Source organism: Rattus norvegicus, chromosome 4 (genome assembly GCF_036323735.1).
Source record: "Rattus norvegicus strain BN/NHsdMcwi chromosome 4, GRCr8, whole genome shotgun sequence".
Lineage (NCBI taxonomy): Eukaryota > Metazoa > Chordata > Mammalia > Rodentia > Muridae > Rattus > Rattus norvegicus.
Genome location: NC_086022.1, coordinates 139,306,010 through 139,320,347, shown reverse-complemented (window position 1 = coordinate 139,320,347; position 14,338 = coordinate 139,306,010). Strand labels below are relative to the sequence as shown.

Genomic DNA, 14,338 nt, shown 5'->3' with positions numbered 1-14,338 from the left:
ATGTAGACACAGAGGAAAGAAATCCATAAACCCCAATCAACTGACCACCTGGGGATGGCTGCTCGAAGCAAGAACTGTAATTTCTTTTAAGTGTTACTCTATTCAGTACATTTTTAGCATCTGAAGAAGCAGGCTAAATACACATCACTTAATTGTCCATTGAGGGTCTGGAGAAATGGCTCAGCCATTCAGAAATACTTCATGTTCTTACAGAGGAGCAAGACTCAAGGACCCAGGTTCAATTTTCAACACTCAAATTGTGGTTCACAGTCATACAAAACTCTGATTCAAGGGAATCTGGTGCTTTCCTCTGGCCTCCACAGACACCAAGCACATACACAGTGTACACACACACACACACACACACACAGACACACACACACATACACACACACATACCACAACACACGTTTACACACATACACTAACACACACACACACGCGCGCATGCACACACACACTCACACACATGCTTTCACACACGATCACACTTGCTTTCACCCTCTTACACATTCTCAGAATACTCAACCACACATATTCACAGGCATTGTTTTTTTAATTTTTATTGATATTTTATTCATTTACATTTCAAATGTTATCCCCCTTTCTGGTTTCCCTTCCACAAAGCCCCTACCCCACCTGCTTTTCCCCCTGCTTCTTTGAGGGTGCTCCCATTCTTGCCTCACTGCCCTAGCATTCCCTTATGCTGGAGCATCTAGCCTTCACAGGAACAAAGGCCTCCCCTCTCATTGATGCCAGCTAAACACACATTGTTTTTACACTGAAAACTCTGTAGGAAAGGTTTCTTCACAAACTGCCTGCAATTTCTGTGTGCCTCACCATTCACAGTGTGAACTCAGCAAGTTTTATGAATTCAGTCTATTTGTTCCCCACTATTGCTCTGTCGTATAATCACAAAAACATGGCATTGATCTCATTGAGTTGAAATCAAGGTTTGGGAAAGGCTGTGTGTCTTTTGGAAGCTTTCACAGGCATAGTTTGTTTCCTTCTCTGTTAGAGCCTGCACACACACCATAGGTTGTAAGCCTTTATCATATCTTGAAAGACAACAATGGCTCTCCTAATCTTTCTTTCATCACATCAGTTTGAGTCTGCATCTAATATTTATCCATTGTTATAGAGACCAGATCATTGGGCATTTTAACATTTTAAGATATTCTCTGTAGAAGATTACTTAATCAGATCTTCTAAATTCCATTGACCATGTAAAGGAACTTATTCAGAAATTCTGGGTATGAATGACTGTGTTTCTTTGAAAGACCACTGTTATATCTACTGTGTAGTTTTCTAATATGTCCCATTATCTAAATAATATCATATTTGCTAATAAATATCCTATTTTCTAAGCCCCAGTGTCAGAGTTCATGTTTAGGAGTATAGGAATATCTGAGGAAATGTCTGATATACGTTACACACAAAGTATATATAAACTAACAGTTTTATTACATCTTTCAATAGCATGGCTATGGAGCAATTTTTAAATTGAACCTTAGTTCAATTGTTTGGTGAGAATGAAAACAACAGGGGTATGCATATCTTAGTCAATTCCAGATACAGTGATAAATACACATGATGATTAACTGAAGGGAGGAAACTTTACTTTGGCTTACCATTTCGAACCTTTAAGACTTTGGTCAGTTGCTCTGTTGACCAATAGAACATTGAGGAAGTGTGACCAGAAACTGCTCAGGTCATGACCTCTAGGAAGGGAAAGGGGAAAGAACCAGAGTAGGAAAGTTTGCTTCAATGTATGCTCTCAACGTTACCAGATTTTTCCAGTAGGCTTTACTTCTTGTAAGTTCCACCATCGCTCACCATTAGATCCAGCCTTCAACACATGAGCCAACACAGCATCTTAAATGCAGATCAGCAAAACTGGTTCGTCTGAAGGTACAGATTATGGATTTTCCCATCTCTTCATCAGTTGGCCCAAGTAAACTAATAAAGTCTTCACCGTATTCCTATTTATCTTTTCTTACTTTAACATTTAATTTTCAAGTAAAAAACTGTCATACAATAGGAACCCAAGCATGCAAAACAGTAACCTTTCTCATTATCTGTCCATCTTCTTACTTTCCTTGCATATCCCTCAAAACATACTATATTCTCAGTCTGTTAGTCATGGCTGAAGAGTCTATAGTCCACATTTAATTCCTCAGCATATGACACAAGCAAAAATTTATAGTTTAAAAGTAAGGTATGAAAGGCCATTTTAAAGATGTTGCAGGGAGCACAGTGGCCTGAGAGATCTGTATCTCACTTTGAAGTGCAGAACATCTGCAAAATAAAAACACCAGCAAACACTCAGAAGGCCCCTCAGGTTTTCCAAGTCCACTCAAAGGTAGGGACTGAAGTAAGAAAGAACAGATGAATAAACTGTTGACTTTTGTTTTGGAATTAGATTAAATCTAATTCAGTCTGATGAGATGGTTCAGTGGCTCAAGAAAGGTTTTGTGCAACCCTGAAGACCCAGGGTTGCTTTATGGACCCCATGGTTAAAGGAAGGAGCTAACTACTTAAAGTAGTCCTTTGAGAGCACCCCACGTACACTGTGCCCTGCACATGCCCTCGCCCATATATACATACACATATATACCTAAAAACAATTCAAAACTTAAAAATTAAAAATCTAAGTAGTCTTGCCATTCTAAACTATTAATATCCACTCCCATTTGATCAATATAAAATAAAGCATTAGGTTCTACTTCTGTTGTTTTTGTTTTGTTTTGTATTTCAAATAAAATCTTCTCACTCTTTTACAATATGAACACACACACACACACACACACACACCCTTAGTTTTATTGCCCTTAGCTCTCATGTGTGCATAGATTCTCTAAACTTTTTTCCCATTAAATAAATATTACGTCCTTTAAACAATGTATCTTCATGTCAGACCTCCTCTAATCATCACAGTACTTGTTAAGTACAGCTAACTACCCACTCCTATAAAGTCAACATTTTGAGTTTGGACACGTGGGTCACATTATGCAACATTGCACTTCTGTTTCTACCCTTCTAGTGTTCTCCAGGTTTTCCCATGCTGTCATGGCTGACATAATTCCCTTCCTTTTCAATTCTAAAGAATATTCCACTGATTCTACTCTAGGGACCTGACTTGCAAGCATCTCATAGGTAAGAAGACAATGAGTTCTGAAGTTTGATAAAGTCAGCATGGTAATTCCAACGTGTTAGGTGAGTGAAGTCTGAGCAGCATTTTGAGAGAAAAGTTTTTATGATACATTGAAAACACCCACTTACACAACTGTAATATTAGACAGTTTTGGATTTTTCTAACAATGCAGAAAGACAATTTGATATTCAGAGATTCATGTAGGTCTTTGTAGATTCCCTTCTGGGGTCAAGAGTTCACTGCGCCTATCGGTAAAAGATCTATGGTCACCTTCACTATAATTTCAGTGTTGGAGTTCCTTCAACATTTTAACACATCTTTCGTTGCTGTCTCAGACTTACCCTATGTTCAAGGAAGTTGGGATCACCTCCTCTTTCGAATCTTCTTACCTAGGATTTTCAAAGTGACGAAATCCTTACAAGGTGCACAAGTCTTATTTTTCTGTTTGGATAATCTTGCAATCAGCATTTCTTGAACATTTTCTCAACACTAATGCTTGATGTCAGCCACATCTGGCCATCATTTCTGTCAAAGAAAATGTCTAGAATCTTTTCTACTCATATCTGTGACAGTCCATTTACCACAGGAGACAGAATAGCTTCTTAAAATATGACTTTAAAAGTACAAATCCATATTTCCTTCAGGGTCTGAAAAATCCAACACTTGCCATTATCTGTGAGACCATGCTCCTGTCTTCTCTGAGTAACACTTTATGTACAGGTTATTTAAAGTATGCCAGTAAATCATCAAGAAATTTGCAGGACTCATCCCTCTCTGGAATACCCTTAATATTTATACTTACAATTCTTATGAGTTCTTTGAGAAATTTATATAATACATTTTGATCATGTATATACCATGTCCGAACTCCCCCAAGATCCACTCACACTTTCCCTACACACTTACTTATGTTCTCTTTTTACTTTTAAAATCTATCAAGTATATTTATGACTGCTTCTCCAGCCTTGAAGCTATAGTATATGTAGCCTTTGAGGTCTATCTTCCACCTATCTATCTATCTATCTATCTATCTATCTATCTATCTATCTATCTATCTATCTATCTATCTTTGGTCTAGTACATTATATACAATGACAACAAAAATGCAGTGTTTAATAACTTGGTGAGTTATAAATATGTATCTATTCTATGAGAAGCCTTGATGTTTCTGTCCCCAATATGAGTAAAAGATAGATTTTTAAAGAATAGATTTCTCTTAATTATAGCTTTACATTTTCATTTTGCATAAGTGTTCCATTTTCTTGCATTAAATAGTCACAGCTCATGAGAACTAGAATGAAGTGTTTATGGAAACTAATAGCAAGCAATACACAGTAAAAAACAATGAAACTATTATTAAATGATCAACAACATGCAACAACAGTAGGAACTGGCATAATTAACATGACTTCATAAAGAAACCATTCTGATAGGCTGACTTGTGAGTTATGCTATACATTATCAAAAATTAGACATGAAAACTGTCAACTAATCAGTGCCTCTTTTAATGACTCCACAGTGAAGAGCACTGACTGCTTTTCCAAAGGTCTTGAGTTCAATTCCCAGCAAGCACATGCTGTTCAAAACTATCTCTAATGGGATCCCGTACTCTCTTCTGGTATGTCTGATGACAGCTACAGTACATGGATATACATAAAATAAATGAATAATTCTTTTTTACAAGAGTTCTTAAATGAATGCCATGAAAATGGCAGCCCATAATAACCCAAAGGATAGTAGAGTCACCTAAAGTCTGACAAGTAAATGCTGGCAATTGTCCCACCCCTCAAATAAACAGAAAACACTTGCATCACAATTGCTTGGGCTGACCTTGCCCTTGGTCTGAAAATATGTGATTTCTGTTAAACTCTAGGACACATTTTTTTGCCAAAATTTTCAGAAACTTAATTATGTGCTTTCAGTACTGAAAATAAAGCAGATTGACACTTGCATAGAGACATAGGAAGTTGCACATGAATACAGGAAGTAAGCTCTGTGTTACATAAGCTGTTCTTATTAAAGGAGGAGAGAGTTGGTTAGCTGGCATAATACTTAAGCATGACAAATTCTAACATTTTGTTTTCATTTAGAATTAAGCACATGGTCTTTAATTAACTTGGCTGCAGGGCAGATAATTATATTTTAGATCCTGGAATGATCTATATAAGTTCGTCACATCACACCTGTTGCTTCCCTACTTGTTTACACAATTGTGATAGTCTTATTTCAAAAACTGCATATTTAGCCTGTTTAATTGTTTCAAAGTAAAATGAAGAAATTCTCCATTCATATTAATTTCAAATAATATGTCATTCTTCAAATTCATTTAAATTCCAGAAAGTTAAAAAACAATAAAAATATTTTGGCAGAACTAACAAGTCACAATTGTTATCTTAGACTTATGCTGATCATAAATGCTAGTCCAACTTGGTCTATCCAGTAACTATGAGTCAGTCTGTGCATCTCCTGAGGTATTCTTGTACAATAAGACTGGGAGGGAAGATAAATAACATAATATGATATCCTGTAACATAACAAAATGTGGCATAATATATAGCATGTACAATAATAAGCATGACAATTTCTGAAGAAGGATGCAAATTAAATGCAGACAGTAAAATGTAACATGCTAGCTGTTATTCTCAGCTATCACATTAGCATTCATTTTCCTTCTATTTGTAGAATGTTATATGTGTTTGCAGGATTGTCTTTAGTTTAGACTTATTTCCTTATTGCTTGATTAGACATGTTAGTTCCAAACCTAGTCCAAAAGAAATTGGGACATGTCCTTGCATTTTAGAGTCTCTCCTCAGAACCTCTGAAGACTTCACTTTCTAAAGAATGTAGAATTTGAAAACTGCTACTAGAGTTTTCAAGTATAACATGATATGATAATGTAGATGCCAACTCTTACTTTTAGACAGATATGAAAATGATCTGATTGAGAAGGCTGGTATTCAATTACACTTTCCTATCAACAAACAGACTCAAATTAAACTTCTAAAATTTGCTATCATAGATCTTATAACTACTGCACTTAAGGTAATAAAGTTGCCTAATGTAATTATTGTAACTATCTAAAAGGCTTGAGAATACTTGAAACTAGATATGAGCATATACACCAATCATTTAAGGAGAAAAATTTGTTGCTGTGACATTTACTTTATGAGCTGAAAACTCAATCATAAATACACAGGGATCACTTCAGGTTTGAATTAAAATTACTTAGTCTGTGCAAGCTATTAAGAATTCATCTCAAATTTCAGTTTATCCAAATTATTACCTTTCAAAACTCCCAATTACTGTTTTCTTTCAGGCATAGTCCCTGGCCTCAGACACTAATGCTTTTGCATCTAAAGCACCACTGCCAAAAGTCAACCTACTTCTGGGAAATATCAACATAATAAAAATTATTAGAGTTTATGTCAAGCTCCTCAACTTCAGTGTGACTTATAAATATTAATTATCACTGACTGAGAACAGGACCCTACCCAACCCAGCATTTGGTTCCAGGAATAACATATCAAACCCACACATGTTTCTGACCAACACACTTTTTTGATAGGAGGTGGGAGCAGAGCACTTTGACACCGGTGTTTTCTTTTCTGTGCTGCTTGAACAGCAGTATACTTATAACCCTAACTCAAAGAGTTTTCGGATTTCCCCCTATCGAACATTTAAGCTGCACCCAAGATACATCCTCAAAGACATATCTATCTCAGTTTTAATGTATATGCTTTGAAAAATAGCAAAATAAGATTGCTACTATTTTCTGAGATACATTAATATTCCCAGAGTTTGGTTAGTCTTATTTATTCTATGGATATCTGTCTTTAAAAAAATCTGGAGCTAAGAATAGCTTCCCACTTTGCAGACATGGAAATGTACTTCTCTTTCTAAAGCAAATTAAGGGACAACAAATCGTCTGAACAATTGACTAGATAATCCATTCCATAAAGGACATAAAAATTTGAATCAACATGTTATCTTCTGGAATCATGACAGGTGCTCTTAAGGGTAGGGATATTCTGAACAATGGAGATTTGCTGAGTGGCAGAACACTAGCCTTCCAAGTTCAAGGCCCTGAACTTCACTCTCAGAACAATAAACAACAACAACAACAACAAAACAAACAACTGAGCAAAACCTGGGAATACACCTCAGAACGACTGAATCAGGAAATCCATTTGCCTGAAGAAACTTATTTTCTTTTCAGAAGTAATTATTTGGGAAACTATGGAGGGCATCCAAACAATCACAGAATAAAACTTCAAAATGAGTAACAAGGGTTGTGCAGGCTGTGAAAGAGTGCTTTGTGGCAGAAACTGTCACACTGTGCATCTCAAGTTTGTTTGGGTTGTTGGTTTTAGTTTTCTATATGAACTAAAATCAACATTTAATCATTTCCTTATAGAATAGATAGGATTATAGTAAGATTAATTGATAGTAGGAAAAGGATAGCATTTTGACTCATATGAGTCAATCTGACTGGGTCGTTTGGTTCGTGAGTATTTGATCTGGTTAAAAAATTAATTGGGGTATGACCGTGTTGAGGGTCTGGATGCTTACTACTTTGACTAATGGCGCTAATAAAGCAGAACCCAGTTCCTAGTGTGAGTGGGTGTAAATGTCCCTCATTCTAACCACTGAAGGTCCAAGGATGAGCTAAGACTGAGTGGTAGCAAATTATTTGGTTCCACATTGCCATCGCAATGCTGGGGACTTCTTCTGCCTTTAAGCTAGGAAGCAGATTGGAAATCATTCCATGGGTTCTGCTGGCTTTCAGAGTTGACTTGCTTGGTTTTCTTCACCATAGACAGACATACACCTTTTTCACTTCATTTCTCTGAAGTTCCTTATGGAGTTCAACAGAAAGATACTTGTTAAACTCCAGAATTCTAGGTCAAACCCATAAACCTATGACATAGTGCTTTCATAAGTTTACTCCTATATAGTCATAAAATATTCTATATTGAAAATGAGCTATAGTTCAGGTGATACAGTGTTTGCTGAAATGCATTAAACCCTGCAAGTTCAAAGTCATCCTTCAGTACAAAGCAAATATAAACAGATAAACAACTACAACACCTTGTATGGTACAATCGTAGTACAATAGTAGTAGGTAAGTAACTGCCTTTCAATTCCATGTGGTTTTGCAGACAAGCCCTCACCAGGGGGATAAGTCTGTTTTTATTTATTTATTTATTTATTTTTTTATTAACTTGAGTATTTCTTATATACATTTCGAGTGTTATTCCCTTTCCCGGTTTCCCGGCAAACATCCCCTCCCCTCCCCTTCCTTATGGGTATTCCCCTCCCAACCCTCCCCCCTTAAGTCTGTTTTTAAATGGAACTGGCTGCTTTCTTATAAACCAATGTCTCCTATATAGAAAGGAACCAAGCTAGAAGGATCCCATGAACAGCAGAATGTAGTTGAATCTAATGTTGACGTTTTCTGGGAATCTTTTTGTTTTAGATTCCTTTCTCCTTTATCAAGTCTCCTAAACCCACCTCCTGGTTCCTTTTCTGTTTCCAGCCACTGTGCCATCTTAGCCTTCTCCTGTAAGAAATATGAAAATGAGTTGCCATGGTTACAGCAGTTTATAAAAAGTTACCTCAGCTAATGAACGCTCTATTGAAAACTCTTCCCGATCATCAGATGAGGGCAAACATCAAAGAGAGTGTGTCCTTGAAATGGACTCATTCCATACACACTAGTTTCATTTCCTTAGTGCTACTTCTGATCAAGTCAGTGGACAATTCATTCTTTTTGTTCAAGCTATTTTGGTTTCTTGCATAAAAACTGATTGAAAAGGCAAGTATCACATTTTTATTTCATATGTTTAGTTTATATTTAGGGTGTGCATGTGTGCATTCATGTCTGTGTATGTGCATTCCTGTGTGTGTGTGTGTGTGTGTGTGTGTGTGTGTGTGTGTGTGTGTGTGTGTGTTTATGTATATATGTGAGTCAACAAAGCAGAAGGGGCACTGTTTCATGGGAGGAATATGACTACCTGTAGGTTAATGTCATTATGTACGTGAAGGCAGACAAGTTAGATTAAGACCATGATTGGACCGAAAAAATAAGGCAGGGACAAAGCTTTTGTAAGGAGAGAGGAAAAAGAAGAAGAAGAAGAAGAAGAAGAAGAAGAAGAAGAAGAAGAAGAAGAAGAAGAAGAAGAAGAAGAAGAAGAAGAAGAAGAGGAGGAGGAGGAGGAGGAGGAGGAGGAGGAGGAGGAGGAGGAGGAGGAGGAGGAGGAGGAGGAGGAGGAGGAGGAGGAAGATGGAGACAGGGAAGGATGACCAAGATCTGGATGGTCTTGAATAGCCAAGGTAGTTGGGATAGATTTCTGTACACAAATATATCTTATATAGGTGGGTGATTTATATCATTATCAATTGATTGTAAGTTTATTGTGTGGATGTATTGTGGATTGAGAATTTAAAATATAAATCTGATTGTTGGGATACAGTATGTTGAGTCTTGATTCTACTGGGTAGATGGGAGTTTGTACTTTAACCACCAGGAGGCAGTTGCTGGCAGTGTGGGTAGAATCTGTAGCAGGGAGCAACTTCCAGAATCATGATTTTACCAGGTAGCTCGAACTAGAGAACCACCAGGTGAGATACTAGGCCGAGATAAATTTGCACTAGTTCCAATGGCCCATTGGAGCTGGAACTAGAGCCCAACCAGGGAACGCAGGAACTAGTTCCACTGCTTTTTTTGTTCCGCCACTTTTTTATTTTTACCATAACAACTACCTAACTGTCAGAAAGAATTGACAAATAAATGTGAGGGCAAATATAAGCAAAGTAAATATATAAGTGTATATATATATATATATATATATATATATAAACTCATATTACATACTAACTAAAACAATACAAATATTAAAATATTTTAAAATAAATAAAGATTTGATTATTTCATAGTAGGTTGGACACTGAATGAAAGCCAATTTATATCTTTGAATGTTCAATTTAGATTGATTTTTGCCATTTGTGACCAATATACAGTAATCTTGCTAGCATAACATCAAATATGTTACATTTATTATGACCAATAATCATTAAAATATTTTATGGTATACATTTATTTTGTCTACTTTTTTCAGGTATGTACTATAGTACATGTAGAAAGTCAGAGTACAAACTATGGGGCTCTGTTTCCCGGTTTTACAACGTGGATTCAGGTGATTATGTCAGGTTGGGAACAATCTCCTCTAGAGCCATCTCTCTGAATCATGAACGATAATCTTGATATTGGCAGAATGAAATTAAAGAGTCTCTCATCTTTCACTAGAGTAAAGATTTGAATTGAACTTGATACTTATGATGAACTATACTCTCAAATTGAAACACATATCTAAGAATACATAGTGTGGTGATTTGAATAGGTTTGACCCCATAGACTCATGTGCTTGGATGCTTAGGCCACAGGGTATGGTACTATTTGGAAGTGTGGCCTTGTTGGAAGAAATGTGTCACTGTAGAGATGGACTTTGGGGTTTCCTAGGGTCAATCTTAGCACAGTGTAGAATTAAAGTTTGGGAGTTTGCTCCTGGCAGCCTCAAGATATAGACATCTGAACTCCTCCTCCAGGACCACATCTGCCAGCACGATGTTGTGATTCTTGTCATGATGATAATAAACAAAAATTCTGATAGTGTAAACCAGTCCAAATTAAAGGCTTTCTTTTTATAAGTGTTGCTTTGGTCATGGTGTCTCTTCACAGCACTGAAACCCCAAATCACATAAATAACATGAATTGAACTTGTTACAATAAAAAAAATGCTACAAAATTGTGTGGGCAAGGGAAATGGAAAGGGGTGAACCTTGAGGGAGTTGGAATTTGGGGATCAATCTTGGAGAAGAGAGAATAGAAGTCTATGTAGTCAAAATACATTATGTGAAATTCTTGAAGAACTAAAAATAAAATGAAAAAGAAGGAAAAAAAAAGATTTGAAGAAAAAAATAAGGCCAACAATAAATAATACCTTTTATTGTCCAGAAATGAATAGGAAAACATATTTTAGAAAAAAATGTTGATGTAGCTTTTAGAGTAAAAGAACTAATAATTAATTTAATTTTCTAGATTAGAAGACACACAAGCATTGTAGTATATTTAATTCTCAACCTCTGTTTGGGAGGAAGACTTTATTTGTCTCTAAAGTTCAGCCATTCAGAGCATATGCTAGAGAGATACAAATGTGTCTTAAATATGCAGCTGTTAACAGTGTGTGAAACTGTACTTACAACTACTAGTTCTGCACCATAAAAGGACAGAGTGCTCTTGGTGCACTGGGAATCCTGGGCTTGTTACTGGGTACTGGGAGGGTAATCTACACCATTCAAAGAAGGTGAAAACTGTAGAAGGTTGTTGCCCATTTGCTGTAAAAATTCTATAATACTTCAGAATGATCATAAAAACTGGATGCAGTGGTAGCTTCAGAAAAATAATATTTGCTGGACATGACAGAACGATCACTGGCTTTGACTACGAATATAAAACCTGAACAAGAGGAAGTCATAAAAATTCTCAGAAAGGGTGGGAGAGGAGTTCTTGATTCTCACCCCTAACTAAGGAGCTATTGGCAATAGCTGCTGCCATGGAGTAAAAGTGAGTTTTCTCCAGAGATTTGCCCCAGATTGGCTACCCATGTCTCAGTAGCTTTTCCTTCACCCATGCATTAATGAATAGCACTAAAGGACCTCCTTGGTTTTAAATAAGAAAAGAGAAACCTAAGTATTTGGGAGGAAAATTGGTGGTGATGTATAATGGAAAGAATCAGAGAGGAGGGAATTAGGATCAATTTGGTCAAGATACTTTATATGCATGTATGAAAATTTCAATAAAAGAACATACATGTACGAATAGTCAACTTGCGAGAAGTTCATGACTTGTGAACTATGAGAAAAGTTTAAGCTTTTTTTTTTTTTGTAAATAAAATCTTGAACTCTGTGAAAAAAAAAGGCAAATCTAGTCTTCCAGTATAAAAATCCGTGGAGCAAACAAACATCAGGATAAAAATGCATCGTTTTAGTGGATGACATGGAAAGGCCCCAACACTGGCACTCACCTTATACTTCTCTACAGACTGAGCTTCTGGAGCATGTGGAGCTGCTGGCTGTTGCAGAGATCAATTAGCCTGAGATCAGAGTTAGTCCACAAAATTCTCACTAGATCCAGATTTACAAGACTATTATTTTCCAATTGCGATTATATTTATGATTAAAGAAAACTTTGATTTAGAAAAGGAAAAGACCACTGTGACCAAAGTATAGAAAATCTGATCAAAGAAATCTGTTTCCAGATTTTTATTATTATTTAAAAGTAAGGCCATGACTAGTATTACCAGTTTATAGGTAGTACCAGGAATTTATTCACAAGATGTTTAGGGGAAAAAGTGTTATTTTCAATGAGTACTCATTTTTCTTCATTTTTGTTTCTTGACCTGAAACCCCCCTCTTCTTCACTCTTTTCTTATAAAATGTAAGAAAGATCACCATGTATACTGACATAGTTTCAAGTATGAATATTTCTTCCAACTGGATTAAAAAGTTGCAGCACCAGGATTTAGAAAACTCTGATATCTGGCAGATATATACAACTATAAACAATGATTGTATTTTGTTTCAAATGGCGCTAAGGACTGTAAACAGTGAAGTATATTACCTGGAGCATATAAAATGGACATGAATTTACACCTGTCTCATATCTATAATCGTTATTGAGGTGGTTATTTATATTCTCCGTATAAGTCAACTGAAAGACACAGCAGTTTTATATCCTCAGATTAATTTGGCACCCTCAAATGTGTAATGATGTGTGAACATTAAAATTCAAAGTGTTTCAAAGTGTTTAAAACTGTTTTATTAATGTACCACAGATATTTACAAGAGCTTAGTAATATACATTTTCTTTCCAAACAAGTCTGTATTAAGAATATGTCTCGTGATGGAGGCTGGAGAACGTATTTACAGAATGATTTGCTCTCAGAAAATTCCCAAAGATCCATAGATTGATTCATCGTGAAAGTGGCTGAATAACAAAACAGTAAAAAAATCCAACCATTGTCAGGAACTGGGTACTGGGCTTCAAGATCTGAACTCCCACGGAACTCAAACCTGAAAGATACAACCATCAAATAACGACCTTGCATGAAGTAAAACTGTCTACTGGAGTTATTCCATGAGACAGAAACTATTCAGTCATGTCTGTCTTTTAATAGTAATATTTTGTTACATTGAATTAAAGTTTAAAAACATCTGCTATTATAGGATGCAATCTCAAATGTAAATATGAAGAATAAAATTGCCCAAACTGGTGAGGACTACTTGAAATTATATTAGAACTGGCCAACATTTGGTCGTCAATGATTTCTACCTAGAACCTTCATGAAGATGAGAACTTGAAGCTTCTAAAGCAAAACTAGTTAGTATTACTTGATAACTGTGGGACTAGCCCACTTCCACAAGATTGAGAAGCCTTCAGCTTAGTCTAAATGCTATGACTGATAACTGAAGTCTGCCACAGACATGGAAAGAACAGTAGAGCTATATGAATCAACTTTATGTTTCTGCTTTGAGGCCTTTGATCATTTGTAGAAAGAAAAAGTCCTAAATTTTGTACAAGAATAATGATTCATGAATTATCTCCCCTTTCTTCTTCATTAATTTTCTTTACTGTTATTTCTTCCTTCCTTCCTCCCTTCCTTCCTTTGTTTATTTATATATTTATTATTTTGTTTTCAAATGAGAAGATTTCAAAAATGCACACCATTGTTAAATGTGACAGACGAGTTAAGAAAAACTGGCTGTCACCTGTGGCTCACAGTGGAAAATGGAAACACAGATGTTTTTCTCAACTTTTCTGTTGTAGGTGCCTAGTTCAGACAAAGCAGCAACTGAACTCACTTGACATTTTTGGAATTCTGATTTCCTCACTACTGCTTCCGTCTCCACCATCACTGACTGTTCTGATTTCGATCAAATAGTCTTCTTCAAATGGAACCAGTAGCTCAGCTGATGTATTATTTGTTTCCAAGACATGAGTTTTACTCTGTCGGTTCTGCCGATAGAGGATCTGTATGAAAGGCACAGCGAAGTTAAGATGGGTTTCACGTTTACTGAAGGTTCAGATCCTGTTATGATGAGGGAGAGGAAACATGTTTATATCAA

General features: G+C 36.1%; 1 protein-coding gene across 2 annotated transcripts in view; it reads right to left on the bottom strand.

Annotated features, from left to right (window-relative positions):
* Nucleotides 1-13,008: 13,008 nt before the first annotated feature.
* The window catches only part of Cntn6 (contactin 6), a 396,250-nt gene continuing 394,920 nt past the window's right edge, over nucleotides 13,009-14,338 (bottom strand). Inside the window, exons 22-23 of one of the 2 annotated variants that reach the window (XM_039107156.2) lie at nucleotides 14,075-14,243; nucleotides 13,009-13,285 (exon numbers count right to left, since the gene is read on the bottom strand). In XM_039107156.2, coding sequence (XP_038963084.1) covers nucleotides 13,185-13,285; nucleotides 14,075-14,243 — 270 coding nt within the window. In that variant the 3' untranslated portion in view covers nucleotides 13,009-13,184. The remainder of the gene's footprint in view (nucleotides 13,286-14,074; nucleotides 14,244-14,338) is intronic. The other variant, NM_013225.2, reaches the window with a different exon arrangement.